General features: G+C 42.6%; 1 protein-coding gene across 2 annotated transcripts in view; it reads left to right on the top strand.

Moving 5' to 3' along the window:
* Positions 1 to 14,444, top strand: part of myo5b (myosin VB) — a 54,460-nt gene extending 40,016 nt beyond the window's left edge. The window contains exons 30-39 of one of the 2 annotated variants that reach the window (XM_083983530.1): positions 1,013 to 1,211; positions 2,467 to 2,560; positions 2,641 to 2,781; positions 3,952 to 4,103; positions 4,188 to 4,277; positions 7,665 to 7,815; positions 10,442 to 10,736; positions 12,166 to 12,340; positions 12,425 to 12,505; positions 14,034 to 14,444. In XM_083983530.1, coding sequence (XP_083839656.1) covers positions 1,013 to 1,211; positions 2,467 to 2,560; positions 2,641 to 2,781; positions 3,952 to 4,103; positions 4,188 to 4,277; positions 7,665 to 7,815; positions 10,442 to 10,736; positions 12,166 to 12,340; positions 12,425 to 12,505; positions 14,034 to 14,186 — 1,531 coding nt within the window. In that variant the 3' untranslated portion in view covers positions 14,187 to 14,444. The remainder of the gene's footprint in view (positions 1 to 1,012; positions 1,212 to 2,466; positions 2,561 to 2,640; positions 2,782 to 3,951; positions 4,104 to 4,187; positions 4,278 to 7,664; positions 7,816 to 10,441; positions 10,737 to 12,165; positions 12,341 to 12,424; positions 12,506 to 14,033) is intronic. The other variant, XM_083983531.1, reaches the window with a different exon arrangement.
* The last annotated feature ends 2,724 nt before the right edge of the window (positions 14,445 to 17,168 follow it).

A 17,168-nucleotide genomic window follows, 5' to 3' on the forward strand; every position in this document is an offset into this window, starting at 1 on the left:
CACCCTGAGGGGTTTTGGGGTTAACTTAGCATGTTAGCTGCTACCTTCAGGTGTCACAGGTGAGTGTGTTGTTGTGAGGGTTCACCAGGTCGTTAACACAGTGTTTCTAATGTCAGAACCTGTTGCCATGTTACGCTGCGTTCGAGACGACTCGTAACTCTGAATCTCCCCGTTGAAAACTCTGATTTCTGACGTAAAAGCGTTCTAGATGCACCACGCCAGAATAACCAAGAACATGGCGGACCGGGACAAACTTTGCATTCAAAGTGCTTCACATAACTAAGACATTAAAACATTACAAAGGCCACAAAAACTTAACTTTTTAAAGTATTTTGGCATTTAAATGCATTTTAAAGGGCATTTCCAGTCGTAATCAATGTTTACCTCAGATATCAGGTCACCTTTGTTCAAGAATGTATAGTTTTTTCAATGTTCATTAATGGGTTCCGGACTAATTTTAAAATTGTTCTGGAAAAGGAACAATGCGGAAGCTACAAATTTTGATTTAATTTAAGCGAATTTCTAAATTTAAATGATGGTCAAAAGGACGTTACTTGCGACCACAGAACAATTTAAAAATTAGTCCGGAGCCCATTAATGAACATTGAAAAGACAAAGACAAAAACAAAAACGAATATAAACGTCCACACGCTGCAGTTGGGAGTATTGATGGTATGAAATTAACTGATCACAGGTGACCTGATATCTGAGGTAAACATTGATTGCGACTGGAAATGCCCTTTAATTGATGTTTTACCGTTGACGATGTGGTTCTGCGGTGGTGCAGATTGTTGTGTGACGTCAGACATCTGATTCTCTGAGAAGTCGTGATATATTTTTAATTTTTTTTGCTCCATCGAGTGGGAGCTCTAACTTGACGTGGCGTTCGATTGCACTTTTTCAAGTAGGAGATCGGAAAGATCTGAGTTCAGAGTTGTCTCGAACGCAACATTAGCTGTAAAACACTCTAAACTCTTCCTCTTCCTCTTGCTCCTGGTCCTGGTCCTGTCAGGCTGTTGGAGGCTCAGCTGCAGACTCAGTCGCGGCAGCACAAAGACGAGCTGGAGGCTCTTCACACTCAGATCGAGCTGCTGAGAGACGACATCGAGAAGAAGCAGGAGATCATCAACCACACCATGTCGCTGTCTCCGGAGGCGCAGGTGGAGTACAGTGTCCAGCAGGAGATCACACGGCTCACCAACGACAACCTGGTAGGACACACACACACACACACAGACACACACACACACACGGTTAATGATGTACACTTTGAAAAAACCTGGAAAAGTCACAGAATTCGAAAATGTCATTTTGCAGGTCTGGAAAAGTCGTGGAAACTTAAGTACACCACAAAAGTTTTGGAAAAGTCATGAAATTTTCTCTCACTTAGCAATAATAGCCTATGTATTTAATTTAAAATGGCTAAATAACATTTCTTTTTTTCGTCAGGTCACGTGTTACATGCCTTACAAGGTGCAGTAGACTATGAAGACTTTTAGGTCGGATCGAAAGCTAAATGTGTCCTATGCAGCGAGACGTTTTACATAATAACGAAAACCCATTACTGTCAATGTAGTTGCACGTCATGCGCCCAAAGCGATGCTCTTATTTTTCCGTGCAGGTCCATGGGCGGCGTCAAATGTTTATTATAGAAGAGAAACACACATTTCAGGACCGCTTATCATCAGAACAAACATGTCCTGTGATTTTCAGCCTCCTTTCATATGTAATAGAGGGAGGACGATACCTGACAGTAGCCATGTTTCCATCCAAAGTGATTCGAATTACTGGGAAATGCGCATTAAAAGAAATTCGATTCATGTGTGTTTCCATCTACGGACTTTAGACCCCCCTCATTATGAAGGCGTGTGGGGGCTTTTATTTTGCCGTGGCGGTGCGCCACAATTAATTACATGTAGTGAAACCCTGATGTTGTCTTGTGAGTGAACTGCAAACACGGGAGCAGATGGGGTGAAAGTGCGTTACGTCACACTTAATTCGAATCATCAACCAAAACCCGGCTTTAGCGAGCGTATTTCAGTTTGTGCGAATCAGGGGATTATAATTCGAATCACAGCGTTTCCATCATCATTTTCCGATGCGATACATCTAGATGCGCAAAACGCAACTAGTGATACCCTCAGCTGTCAGGTATTGTCCCACCTCCTGCCATAAAGGGTACAGGCTAAATATAATAGATAGAAGGCTGAAAATCACAAGACATGTCTGTTCTGATGATACAAGTCAGCGGTGTAAAACTCAAGCATGTGGGAGCTTCCTTTTATATTTAATAGAAGTAGAGACAAAATCTGAAGCTATCAAGATGATGATTTTGTTTGTTTTGTTGTTTTTTCATGCGTACATTGACAGTCGAAGGGTCATGTGTAGTCATGGAAACTTGCTGCCATGGACATTTGTTGGCTATAATGTGTGTGAACCCTGGATGTGGTTGTGTCCCGTCCTCAGGACCTGAAGGAGGTGGTGGAGAAGCTGGAGAAGAACGAGAGGAAGCTGAAGAAGCAGCTGAGGATCTACATGAAGAAGGTGCAGGAGTTTGAAGGTAAGGGGGCGGAGCTGAGCGTGGAGGTGTGAAGGTGTCGGGTGTTAGGTGGTTCTCTGACGGACGTGTGTGTGTTTCAGCCTCTCAGGCTCTGCAGAGCAGCAAGTCCAAGCCGGAGCTGAGCCGACAGGTGACGGTGCAGAGGAAGGAGAAGGACTTTGAGGGGATGTTGGAGTACTACAAGGAGGACGAGGCGCTGCTGGTGAAGACTCTGATCTCAGGTCAGTCCAACCTCAGTGTGTTTAACTGTTTACGTGTGATATGATCTAATCCAGGGATGTCAAACTCCATTTTAGTTCAGAGGCCACTTACAGCGCAATTTGATCTCAAGTGGGCTGGACCAGTAAAATAATAACATAATAAACTATAAATGATGAGAACTCTAAACTCTTTCCCTTTCTTTTAGTACAAAGAAGTACAAGTAGGGCCTACATTATCAGGGTGTTAACACTTAATTAACTATCCTTTCACAAAACATTATGAACAACCTGAAAATTCTTGAGAAAAATATGTGACATTTCAATTAGGCCCCTTCTGCCATTGATGTGATTTTCACACATATTCATCCTGTGGGCCGGATTGGACCCTCTGGCGGGCCGGGTTTGGCCCCCGGGTTGCATGTTTTGACCACCCTGATCCAATCCGATCTGGTGTTTACATCATTATTCAGAACAGACGTTTTACAGCTGTGTGACACGTGCTGGTTGTTCAGACAGTCTGAGGAAGGGTTTCTAACCCGAAACGTTACTCCCTTTTTGGTAATAATAAATTATTGTTCTGGAGCTGTTGTTGGTGTGCGGACTTTCCTTTTTCTTATCATTTACTTGTGTTGTCCGGCACCCAGCGTTTAGACTTAGGGATGTGCATGCTTTTTCTATTTTTTCACAACTGTACATATGACTCGAGTCATTTTTCCTCTTTCTTTTTGGACGAGTCCAGCCTGGTTCAGGCCGAGAATTAATGCTCGTGACCATGGGTCTGGTCCGGTTGGATTTCAGCCCCGTTTAGAACTCTAGAAATCAAAACATCCCACCACTGATCAAAGATGGAGGTTTAATGTCTGATTAGCACAGTAGTTGTCTCTAATTTGGTGCCCCGTCCACCACCAAAAGCCAGGAGCCAGTGGATGAAGGTCAGAAACAGAAACTACTTTGATCAGATTAACCATCTACATGGATCTTGATCTGAAAATCGACCGGCATAAACCACCAATCTTGATCGGAAAGAAATTTCTTTTCGAATGAACCCGTTCGGATAAAAAAATTTCAATCAACGTGTTAACATGATGCAATTTTATTCGGATCGGCATTTATTTCTTATTTTATTCTGATTATTTGTGTCCATGTTAACACAGCTAGCGTGTGTGTGTGTTTGTGTGTGTGTGTCTGCAGACATCAAGCCCGACATGGTGTCCACCACCGTCCCCTGTCTTCCCGCCTACGTCCTCTTCATGTGCATCCGTCACGCCGACTACATCAACGACGACCAGAAGGTGGAGTCTCTGCTCACGTCCACCATCAACGCCATCAAGAAGGTCCTCAAGGTGAGAGTGGCTCCGCCCACAGGTGAGCGTCCTCCTGAAGCGCCGTGTGTCTGATCGTCCTGTCTGTCCGTTTCCTCTGTGCAGAAGAACAACGACGACTTTGAGACGACGTCCTTCTGGCTCGCCAACACCAGCCGCCTGCTCCACTGCCTGAAGCAGTACAGCGGGGACGAGGTCAGAGGGGGCGGGGTCACGGACCATGATGCACTCTGTCGGCGACTGGTTTCACACAGAGACCTCGGACTGAGAGGGTTTGGTCGCCACTGTTTGACCCTCGTCAGTCGGCCATTTTTTAATAATATTTACAAAGAGTCCAGTCTCTCTGTGAAACCAGTGCCTCATTGTCTTTATTTACAGTATATAGCACATTTAATACCAAGGGGCAACTGAATGAGCTTTACATAAAGACAAAACATGTAACAGTAAGAACTAGAAACGGAAAAAGAACTGCATAAAAATATACAATTTTTAATAACTAAAATAACCCAGAATAGTAAAAAAAAAAATGTAAACATTAAATATACAGTTAAAAGCAAGAAAAAAAGAAAGAAAGAAAAGAAAAGAAAGTACAAGAAAAAAGAATGTATATATTAAAACAATTTAGAGGACTTGCAGTGCAAATCCAAAATTTACTATTTAAAGTTCTTAAAAAGAGCTCAGACAAGCACATGATTTTTTTTTTTTTTTTTTAACCTTTATTTATCCAGGAAGGATCCATTGAGATTTAACAATCTCTTTTACAAGGATGTCATAGGTCAGGAAAGCAGAAGTACAAAATACAAGCAAACATACACAGCAAGATCAAGATAACAAGAGACATCAAACGTCAAATGATGAAAAGAGAAATGTTTTAACCTGGATTTAAGTGGTAGTTTGTTCCAGTTGTGAGCAGCAGAACAGCTAAATGCTGCTTCACCATGTCTAGTTTGAACTCTGAGCTCCACTATCTGACCTGAGTCAGTAGATCTTGTCGCCTGAAATGTCTAGTAGTTGATTAAAGAAATTACTGATAAAAATATTTTTTTAACTAATTATTATTATTATTATTAAAATTATGATTAAAAACACCACACACAATCTTGAACTACTTTCCATTTCTCAAATAAATGGAGTTCAAATAAAATGCAGCATATAAAAACATCTGAGATGGCACATGGGGGGTCGCCAGAAATTAGTGATGTCAAAATGGGGTCACGAGCCAAAAAAAAAGGTTGGTAACCACTGGTTTATACTCTACTAACATGATGTCATTCATGTGTTCTGGACCTGAACCATTCAGGGATTTGTAGACCAGCAGCAGAACCAATGTCATTATTCTACAGGAGCCTGACGGGGACAAAAGACCTCACACTGAAATGATCAATGATATTGATCAGTAGGAGTTGTGCTGGAGGTTTCATGAGACTGAATCTATCAGTGGTTCTATTAAACTGATCAGATCAATCACTGATCAATACCTGCATTTAACAGCGTGTTCAAACCGGGTCACAGATGATGTCACAGTTCAGTCTGTGATGTGTCTGTACCTGAGCTCACCTGCAGGAGGCAGCGTCGCTTTGTTCATCGATCTGATGTCGTTGCTGATGCAGAGTTACCTGAGTCTGAGGTGACAACCAGCTTCTGCTGCAGGTTACCATGACAACCGCTGTCAGGACCAGATAGCTGAGAGTCGAACTGGGTTGACCTGACTTTGAACCTGCTGTCGTGGTGCGTTCAGGGAGTTGTTCCAGAGAGGAGCTTCAACAAACTCTCTCTCAGTGTCTTATTTATTTTATTTTATTTTATTTTATTTTATTTTATTTTATTTTATTTTATTTTATTTTATTTTATTTTATTTTATTTTATTTTATTTTATTTTGTTTTATTTTGTTTTATTTATTGTTTATTTGTTTGAGGACAATGCACATTAATGAACAGATTAATGCCGTGGCGTCCTGTAAGATGCCGGATTTAGCTCAGAGCTAGTTTCCATCCGCAGTCCTCACATTAAAAAAAACAGACAGACATACCACAGAGCACAGGTAATAATAACAATAATAACTAACTAATAACTCTGAGTTGAGCTCGTGCCTGACGACTAGTAAAAAAGCCATCATCAGTGGAGCGCCAATACTGTGAGTCACCGTGACAACAACAACAGAGAAAACAGGAAAGGGACATTTTCCAGGAAAAAAAAAAAAGTAACACGGCTGCGGTCGTAATAAGAATCACCGACAGAGCAGTCAACTCTTCATTTTGAATCTAACATCGCTTTCTTTAATATTAACCCATGAGAAAGTGGTTGACTGTGATATTCAATGTGCAGTCGGCTGAAAGTGAAATATAAAAACTGCCTCATGATTTGGTTTTATTCCCATTTGACATGAAACAAAGTAAAAGTTTATGCAGTGACAGTTTCAACTTGTAGCAGCTCTTTACCCACACACATCCTGTCTCCTAACATCCTGCTGAGATGAACATGTGGAAGAAGACGGAGGTGGTGGTCACCTCCACCTCCGTCATGTCTGACAGAGACAGAGGAGCTGGTCCTGGGTCAGTCACTATTTAAATGGCTAGTTTAACATTTTGGCAACTGGCCCATTGCCATAATCCCTATAGTCATAGCAGTAGGTTTGTTACCTTTAATTGTCGGTGCAAGCTATTTTTAGAACGGCGGAGCAGAGCCGTGAGCTGCTCAGAGCTACGCTACGGAGGCTAATGGGATTTCTTGGTTTCCCTCATCAAACTCATCAAATACACAATCCAACAACTCCACAACGCTCTGGTGGACAAGTTGTGACCTGCACATTCACCACACTATGAGATAATAACACAACGTTACCAGACAGAGTTGTTTTAGAGGTAAATACAGAGACTGCTTGATGAAAAACTGTCCCTGAAGGCAACACACATCAGCGGTTTTGCATGAATTTCCCTCTAAAACAACTCTGTCTGGTAACGTTGTGTTATTATCTCATAGCGTGGTGAATGTGCAGGTCACAACTTGTCCACCAGAGCGTTGTGGAGTTGTTGGATTGTGTATTTGATGAGTTTTAATGAGGGAAACCAAGAAATCCCATGAGCCTCTGTAGCGTAGCTCTGAGCAGCTCGCGGCTCTGCTCCGCCGTTCTAAAAATAGCTTGCACCGACAATCAAAGGTAACAAACCTACTGCTATGACTATAGGGATTATGGCAATGGGCCAATTTGACAAAATGTTGAACTATCCCTTTCAGAAATTGTAGACTTGGAGTGACAAACTAAAAAGACTATAAAAATCTAGGCCTATGCCTATTGATTTGTACCTGTAGGACGTAAGCTGAATAAAGCCAAATAGAATGTGAGTTAGGCTATTTCTCTTTTTTCTAACTAGTTAATCCTGCAAAGCGATAAAAACAAAGAGGTTCAGATCTGAGAGCACATCAGTGGTGTGTTCTGGAACGGAAAACCCAGAGTTTGGCTCATCTCAGGGTTCATTTACTCTCATTTACTCTGAATTTTCACATAACCTGCTTTCTGGAAAACCCCTCAGGTGTTCATGACTCTGACCTGTTGTGTTGTGTTGTTGTCGTGGTGCGTTCAGGTGTTCATGACCCAGAACACGGCGAAGCAGAACGAACACTGTCTGAAGAACTTCGACCTGGCCGAGTACAGACAGGTCCTCAGCGACCTCTCCATCCAGATCTACCAGCAGCTCATCAGGGTCGCCGAGGCAACCATCCAGCCCATGATCGGTGAGTCCGTCCACCTCAGACCGGATCAGTCCACACATCCAGGCTGTATTCAAAACCACACACTCTTCTGCTAGTACGCACTGATGTGGCCAAACTGTAGTATGTGGCATGCAAACTAAAGCCTAGTCTGCAGTATGCGAAAAATTCCCGGATGTCGTAACTGATTCAGGAAAAGTATCTGACCAGGCTACACCGTCCACATTTTGAAAATACACAAGTGAAAAGTCCCACTGTCCCAGCCCCGTTCCTCAGACTTCTCTCTGAACCCTTCAGAGCTCAGGAACACACAGCGATTGTTCAGAGTTGGTTCACATCAAGGTGAAGCTGTGAAAGTGTCGCCCTCACAGCTCGACCCGATGTGATCCCAACTGTCCTCCAGCTTTTTCTCACGGCTCATTAAAGGGACAACGAGGAGTTTTGCAAAGCAAAGTGTTTTCACACTTTACCATGCATTTACCATGAGCCTCCGTGCGCACGGTGAAATTCTTGGACCAGCGCAAGACGGACGTCAGATACCGCCGTAGTTCCGACCATGACAATGATTCGGAGGTGTTATTCTCACGACTCGCCAGGCAGCGTCCACGAAACCAAAAGTAAGGAAACGCTGGTCGGCTCGCCCAGCATTTCCACCGCTAATAATACCAAAATAACGATAGAGACAAAACTATATATTTATCGAAAATGGAGACATTAACAAGTGGTAACGTAGATTCATCCACATTAATATGAAACTTTTTTATTGTCGCGGAATTTTTGGTTCTGCCGCTGGAGAAACTCCTCGTTGTCCCTTTAAGGTGAAAGAAAACACCTGACATCATAATAAACCAATCAGCATCCAGCTCAGAGCTGCATCACCACCTAGCAGACTGGAGTGTGGTACATTGGATCACTGACGTTGTCTTTTCCACGTCGCAACTCGTTGAAAACTCTGATCGTGCACGTGGTTGGATGTTGTTTTTACAGGATTGTCCGTCCCACAGGTGACTGACTTTTTAAAATGTTTGTGAAAAAGCATTGAATTACTTTGTTGCAATGTGAAGAGGATTATTAACATTTTAGTATAAAATGCTCCAGAAGAGGATCTCCAGCCCTGCCTTTAATAAAGTGACGTGTTGACAGCTCTACAGTGGAATTAAAACCGCTTTTCACCTGTTTTACCGCTACCGCTCTCTGTTGCAGAGAAATGCATGCATGTGGTTTCAAATGCAGATCCAGTCTCAGGTCTGAGGTCAGAGGTCAACGATGAGTTTTATCTGTTCTGACGAAACGATGACTCAAGTGTCACTTCCTGTTTCTGACTCCACCTGCCTGCACTGATCAACATCTGACACTGTGTGTGTGTGTGTGTGTGTGTGTGTGCGTGTGCGTGTTTTACAATTACTTTAACTTGTCGGGACTTTTCTCTTATGACTCATCTGTTGACCACCGTTACCATGGAAACCGAATAGACACTATCAGCACACTTTACTGTAAGAGTGACAGGTGTAACAACCCCCCCCCCCCCGGTCCTCATCTTTATCTTCACTGATGTCATCGTTGTCATGGTTTCCCCTGCAGACGTCAGCTGATCAGATATGTAGACGGGATCAATAAAGCCGCAACTAACAATTAATTTCATTATCGATTAATCGGTCAAATTATTTAAACGATTAATTGATTTCTTGTTTGGTCGATAAAATGTTAAAAAATGTTGAAAAATGTCAATCAGTGTTTCTCAAACCACAAGACGACGTCCTCAAATGTCTTGTTTTGTCCACAAACCAAAGAGAGGCTCAGTTTATTGTCATAAAGGAACAAAGAAACCAGAAATATTCACATTTAAAGGGATACTTCACCCAAAATCAACAATTCACCAATTTTCTCACCGTCATGCCAAGGAAGGGTTTGGAGAACTTTCCGAGTCATCAAAACGCTTTAGGAGTTCCAGGGGGGGTCTGGCTGGCAACGGGTTTTCATATAATGGCGGCGGATAGAGTTCACTTTTGAATCGTCCAAAACACACACTATGAAACATCCAGATACCTCCATACTGCTCGTCTGTACTGACCCAAGTGTCCTGAAGCCGCCACATGAAAAAGTTGTTCAGAAAAAATTAATGTAATCTGTTTTTATCCTTGTTGTAGCAGTAGCTCCCAGTGGCTCTGTTGATGTTGTTCCGTGTTTACACCATACATCCAATGGTTTACAACGACGAACGAACATCTCAAAACAGATCAAATTATTTTTTTCCGAACAACTTTTTCATGTGGCGGCTTCAGGACACTTGGGTCAGTACAGACGAGCAGTATGGAGGTAGCTGGATGTTTCATAGTGTGTGTTTTGGACGATTCAAAAGTGAACTCTATCCACCACCATTATATGAAAACCTGTTGCCAGCCGGACCCCCCCTGGAACTCCTAAAGAGTTTTGATGACTCGGAAAGTTCTCCAAACCCTTCCTTGGCATGACGGGGAGTGGATGATTGGTGAATTATCGAATTTGGGTGAAGTAACCCTTTACGAAGCTGAAATCAGAGAATTTTGACTTTTTTTTCTTAAAAACCACTCAAACTGATTATTCGATCATCAAAATTCGATTATCAAAATAGTATCGATCATGTCTGACCTCTGACTCCACCTCCTTCCAGTGTCGGCCATGTTGGAGAGCGAGAGCATCCCCAGCCTGGCGGGCGTGAAGCCGATGGGCTACAGGAACCGTTCGTCTAGCATGGACATGGAGGGGGGCGGAGCCAGCAGCTACACGCTGGAGGCTCTGATCCGCCAGCTGGGCCAGTTCCACGCCGTCATGAGGGAGCACGGCCTCGACCCCGAGATCGTGGGCCAGGTGGTCCGCCAGCTGTTCCACTGCATCAACGCCGTCACGCTCAACAACTTGCTGCTGCGCAAGGACGTCTGCTCCTGGAGCACCGGCATGCAGCTCAGGTGAGGCCACGCCCCCCAACATCTGGACCACAGAGACCTGGGGCCGTTATCACACTACTCCTAAAATCACTGCTAAGAGTAAAAAAGTTCTTCGCTGAAAGCTGCACTCAAAAGTTAGTTATCAAGCGTCTTACCCACACTTTTAGGGAAGTGTAGGTCTGGATCTTAAAAGGGACATATGATGGAAATATCACTTTTTAAAGGCTCTTCCGGCCCCCGAAGATTTGAGAACTGACAAAAAAAATCTGTATTTTTCAGGCTCCAGAGGTTTGGTTTAGTTGGTTTAGCTGGTGTAGTTGGTTTGGTTGGTTTGGTTGGTTTAGTTAGTTTAGTTGGTTACATTAGTTTAGTTGGTTTAGTTAGTTTCGTTGGTTTATTTGGTTTAGTTGGTTCAGTTGCTTTAGTTGGTTTATTTAGTATAGTCGGTTTAGTTGGTTCAGGTGGTTTAGTTGGTTTAGTTAGTGTAGTTGGTTTAGTTGATTACGTTAGTTTAGTTGTTTTGGTTGGTTGGTTTGGTTGGTTACGTTAGTTTAATTGGTTTAGTTAGTTTAATTGGTTTAGTTGGTTACATTAGTTTAGTTGGTTTAGTTGGTTACATTAGTTTAGTTGGTGTAGTTGGTTTAGTTTAGTTGGTTCAGTTAGTTTAGTTGGTTCAGTTGGTTTATTTGGTTTAGTTAGTTTAGTTGGTTTAGTTTAGTTGGTTTTGTTAGTTTAGTTGGTTCAGTTGGTTTAGTTGGTTCAGTTGGTTTATTTGGTTTAGTTAGTTTGGCTGGTTTAGTTAGTTTAGTTGGTTTAGTTTAGTTGGTTTAGTTTAGTTGGTTCAGTTAGTTTAGTTGGTTCAGTTGGTTTATTTGGTTTAGTTGGTTTAGTTTAGTTGGTTTTGTTAGTTTAGTTGGTTCAGTTGGTTTAGTTGGTTTATTTGGTTTTGTTAGTTTAGTTGGTTCAGTTGGTTTAGTTTAGTTGGTTCAGTTAGTTTGGTTGGTTCAGTTGGTTTATTTGGTTTAGTTAGTTTAGTTGGTTTAGTTAGTTTAGTTGGTTTAGTTTAGTTGGTTCAGTTAGTTTGGTTGGTTTAGTTGGTTTATTTGGTTTAGTTAGTTTAGTTGGTCCAGTTGGTTTAGTTGGTTTATTTGGTTTAGTTAGTTTAGTTGGTCCAGTTGGTTTAGTTGGTTTAGTTGGTTCAGTTGGTTTAGTTAGTTTAGTTGGTTTAGTTAGTTTAGTTGGTTTATTTTGGTCCTGACATGGCTGTCTCATTGTACAGCTTATTTATTTATTTATTCTGAAGTCTGAGAGTAGTTACAGAGACTAAGACTAAACACATCCACATGTTTCTAAAATGGTTAGTGGTACGCTTTAACACGCTTGATAAATACGTCCCCAGGTCGACAGAGCCTTTACACACTCTAATGTGTGTGTGTGTGTGTGTGTGCAGGTACAACACCAGTCAGATGGAGGAGTGGCTCCGTGGTAACAACCTGTACCAGAGCAACGCGGCGGCGACTCTGGAGCCGATCATCCAGGCGGCGCAGCTGCTGCAGGTGAAGAAGAAAACGTCTCAGGACTCGGAGGCCATCTGCTCACTGTGCTCCGCCCTCACCATGCAGCAGGTCAGTGACATCACACACACACACACACACCTGAGCTGATCGATGACACCACCACCTGATCAATATCATTCCTGTCTCCTGCAGATCGTGAAGATCCTGAACCTTTACACTCCTCTGAACGAGTTCGAAGAACGAGTCACTGTGGCGTTCATCAGGAGCATCCAGGTGAGTCTCAGCTGACGGACAGATGTGAGACAGATGTGAGACAGATGTGAGACAGATGTGAGACAGATGTGAGACAGGTGACAGACAGGTCAGGGTTCCCACGCGTCCTGGAAAATTAATTTGACCAATTTTCCAGTCATAGAACACATGGATTTTTTTTTAAGTCAAATGTCCTTGAAAAGCTTGAGTTGTCCTGGAAAATGTTTCATCACAGGGTGACATCAGCTACCAGAGCTCTGTTTGACTGGTTCAGACCCAGTTAAGGATTTACAGTATTTTCCAAAGAAGTGAAAAAACTAGAGACTCTGAATTGATGAGTGTTTCCAGTGTTGTGTCAGTCTGGGCAGCTGCAGCTACAGTGTAGTTTACCATCACCATGCGTGAATTTTGTATGAATGTATAATGGTTACTGTATGAGCTTTGGGTATTGATAAAAAAGCGCTACAGTATATAAATGTAAGCCATCATTATTATGATTATTGGACCATGGGCATGAGGGTTTTCTCTCCTGCAACCGCTGCTGAGCAGTGATGGGAATAACAGCATTATGAAATAACGGCATTATAAAATAACGGCGTGACTAACAGCGCTACCGTTACTTGACTGGAGAAGTCCTGTCACAAAGTAATAATACCCCCGTTAAAGTGTTTACGTTATGTTCACTTGAGTTGGTTAGTTCCAGACAAACGTGGGTAATTTGACATATTTGAGCACTTTATAAAAAAGTAATGCAATAGTTACTTTTCCTGGTAATTAGTTACATTTATAATGTAGTAACTCAGTAACGTGCCCAACACTGCTGCTGAGTGACAGATAGAGGAGCAGCAGAGAGCTGTAGCGGGCGTGGTTTAAAAACAAAAACAAAAACGTTGTTCTTTGATAAATTTCATCATAATTTTGAAACATGTAAGAGAATATTTCATCGATAAGTCAGAGCCACAGACTGCACATCTTTAAATCAGACTCCTGTACTCCGGGGCAGAGAGAGGAACAAACATACGGTAGAAACAAACTTGTTAAAGGTACAGTGTGAAAGGGACGGGGGATGTGTTAGTGTATGATGTGATAACGTGTCTGTCAGACGGTAGCAGATAAAAGAAAAGTTGATTTTAAGAACAGAGTGGGAACCCTGCAGGTGTGACTGTGCATTCACACCAAAAGCTTCCAAAGCATCAAAAACGCTCAAGGGTGTGCTTCAGACAAGACAGCTCCCAAAACGGCAAATATTTTCAGCCGCTTTGGCCGCTCGTCATGTGACTGACGTCAAAGTTCAATCGCGCTGGTCATTGGGGAGCCGAAATACAAAAAAAAAGAAGAAAAAAAAGGCAGCCAAAGACATCTCTATTCTGACAGGTTGCCGCCGGCTGCCGAGCGTCATAGCTAATTACCCTAAAGTTAACCATGGCTCAACTTTTCATCTGGTGACACTTTGGACGCTTTGGAAACTTTTGGTGTGAACGCACAGTGAGACCGTTGTGTCCGTGGCGTGTCCCTAACAAACTGACCCGTCTGTGTCTCCGTCCCTCAGACTCGGCTCCAGGACCGGAACGACGCTCCTCAGCTGCTGCTCGACACCAAACACACCTTCCCCGTGCTCTTCCCCTACAGCTCCTCCCCCCTCTGTCTGGACACACTCGCCATCCCCCCCTCCCTCGGCCTGCACTTCCTCGGCAGAGTCTGACACACACACACACACACACACACACACACACACACACAGGTCATCGATCTGGACTAATAATCAATACTCTCAAACTCCTGTTTATCTGATCGGACCGACCGATCGATCGATCAGGTGCGTTGATTTCTGACGACTCGTGGTTTAAAGTTTTCTCTGTGATTTTGTATCGTTTTGATCATGTGACGACACTAATTAATGTTGATAATGTTGCAGCGCTGCTCGTCACAGCTGTGATGTCACAGTGATGTCACAGTGATGTCACAGTGATGTCACAGGCTGGGGTCTGAGAGACTAATAGAGATGGAGGGTGGGGGGGGCGGGGGAGGAGGGGGGTCGGGGGGGTGGGGGGTTAATTTAAATAGTTTTGAAGTCTGAGACTCGTCGCCATGAAGCATTAATCAAACTGTTTTAATAATTAAACATCAAACTGTTTCATTTATGGATCAAACAACAAAAGATAAATAAAAAATAATCAAATGTTTTGATAAAAACTGTTTGACTTATTATTGATTAACCTGAAACCACACACACACACACACACACACGCACACACAAACACACACACTCTCTCTCTGACTGTGTGAACATGGAGTCGTCATGTTTCCCACAGCTGCTCAGTCGGTTGTAGCAGCTGTCGGTGGTTTCACCTGTCGCCCAGGTGCCACTGACGCACACACATACACACACACACTGACACACACAAACACTATTATACACACTAATACGCACACACACACTGATCGTCCCCCAAACCTCAGCGACAGTTTGATTCTCAGGGTCGAACCAACAGAAAGTCAACACAGTCTCATCGGCAGAGGTCAGAGGTCAACACGGACGAAGGGCGGCGGCGGTATGAGGCGGCAGAGGAAGAGGAGGAGGAGGAGGAGGAAGAGGAGGAGGAGGAAGAGGCGGCGGCCATGTTGAACCGAGCCGAAGTGAAGCTGCAGAGTTGTTTGTTTTTAAAGGATGAAGATGAAGAAGAGGAAGAGGAAGTGGTGACGAGTCATTTCTGAACTCGTCTGTTTGTGCAACTGCAACACCTCCCTCCTCCCTCCTCCCTCCTCCCTCCTCCCCCCGGCACCGCTGTGTCAATCAACACCGAAACACAATCACCGATCAATAACCTATAGAACACACTGTGACACCTTCACAGGCAGAACCTTCTGCAGAGAAGAGACATTAATGATTCATTAAAATAATAAACTCAACATCGACGTTGAGTTTCTCATCAGTTGTTTTTTTTTATAACCAACTTTTATTCAACATTTAACAACTGCAGTTAAACAACAGAGACAAGCAAATAAATACATTTATGTAAAGCGTATAATAGGAAGGAAACTAAATAAAACAATACCAACAGCAGCAACAAAGGACATTAGTTATAAATCATTGTCAACATGTAGCTACTTCCTGGATCTCTGGTGAGTATATATATATAAACTGTAGTATATATCCATCATGCCATGATACTTATTGTATTCTGTGAAAGTGAGACATGAGAAGCTGCCAACGGTCTGATCATAAGAGTGACATGAACCTGAACATGAACCTGAACATGTCATAAACATTATGTCAATGTAATAACTCCTGGGTTTGTAGGGTTAGGGTTAACTGAATGACACTTAATAACAATGTTATGACATCGACATAATGTTTATGACATGTTCATGACTGTGTCATGTCACTCAGACCGTTGGCAGCTTCTCATGTCTCACTTTCAAAGAATACAATAAGTATCATGGCATGATGGATATATACTGTATATACAGTTTATATACTCACCAGAGATCCAGGAAGTAGCTACATGTTGACAATGATTTATAACTAATGTCCTTCTTTGTTGCTGCTGTTGATATTGGTTTGTTTTTGTTCTGTTTAGTTTTCTTCCTTTTATACGCTTTACATAAATGTATTTAGCCACGAATGGTGTATTTGATCTTTTCCCATTTTAAAAATGGCTCCTGCAGCCTGGAGGCCAATGATTCAAGATTTATTTTGATTTTTTTTTAAACCAACACACGTCTATACTGACGAAACATTATATCATGTAGCTTACAATGTGTGTGTTTATACACATATAGTGCATATATATGTGTGTGTATGTGTGTGACAGGTGCCTTGTCTCTCAGGTTCTCAGCAGTGGGAGGGGGGAGGAGGGGGGGCGGGGCCGACACATCAGACCACAGCTGTAGCTGTTGTTGATGCAGAGAGCAGATAGAGGCTGTGGTTTGTTGGAGGGAGGGGGGGGGGAGGAGGGGGAGGGTGCAGAAGCTGCATGTGACCTCTGAACTTTAACCCTTTAACAGCCAGAGACGACGACCCTCCGTCTTCTACTTCTTCTACTTCTTCATCTCTGCCTCCCCTCCCTCCTCCCTTCTCCTCCACTTTTCTCCCACAGTGTGTAAACCACAGGCACCGCCCACACACACGCATTCGAAAGCTTTACCCCCCCCCCTCCACCTCCATCCACCCTCGAGGCCTCATCCACATGAAGGAAGTTCAGACCTGAACTCTCACTTCACTCAGTCAGATCACGTTTCCATAGAAAGAAGTATTTAAAAAAAAAAACACCAATAAAAGCAGAAGTGCTGATGAATCTGTGACGGGTCAGAAACGTCACAGCTGGATAAGAACCGTGAATCGATTCAAACTAATCTTTATTGTCAATAATGATTTATTTTTTCAAAAAAAAAAATCCTAAAGCAAAACTAAAGGTGCTTTATTGTGGCTTTTTATTGTATATTGCTATCGTTTTTACTTTTGCTACGTAGTTACTGTTATTCATTTTGCATTATGAATCTGTGACGGGTCAGAAACGTCACAGCTGGATCATGAATCGATTCAAACTAATCTTTATTGTCAGTTGGTTGTCAATAAAGATTTATATATATATATTAAAAAAATCCTAAGACAAAGTTAAAGGTGCTTTATTGTGGCTTTTTTATTGTATATTGCTATCGTTTTTATTTTAATAATAGGCTA

The sequence above is a fragment of the Trachurus trachurus genome, assembly GCF_905171665.1.
Source record: "Trachurus trachurus genome assembly, chromosome: 12".
NCBI lineage: Eukaryota > Metazoa > Chordata > Actinopteri > Carangiformes > Carangidae > Trachurus > Trachurus trachurus.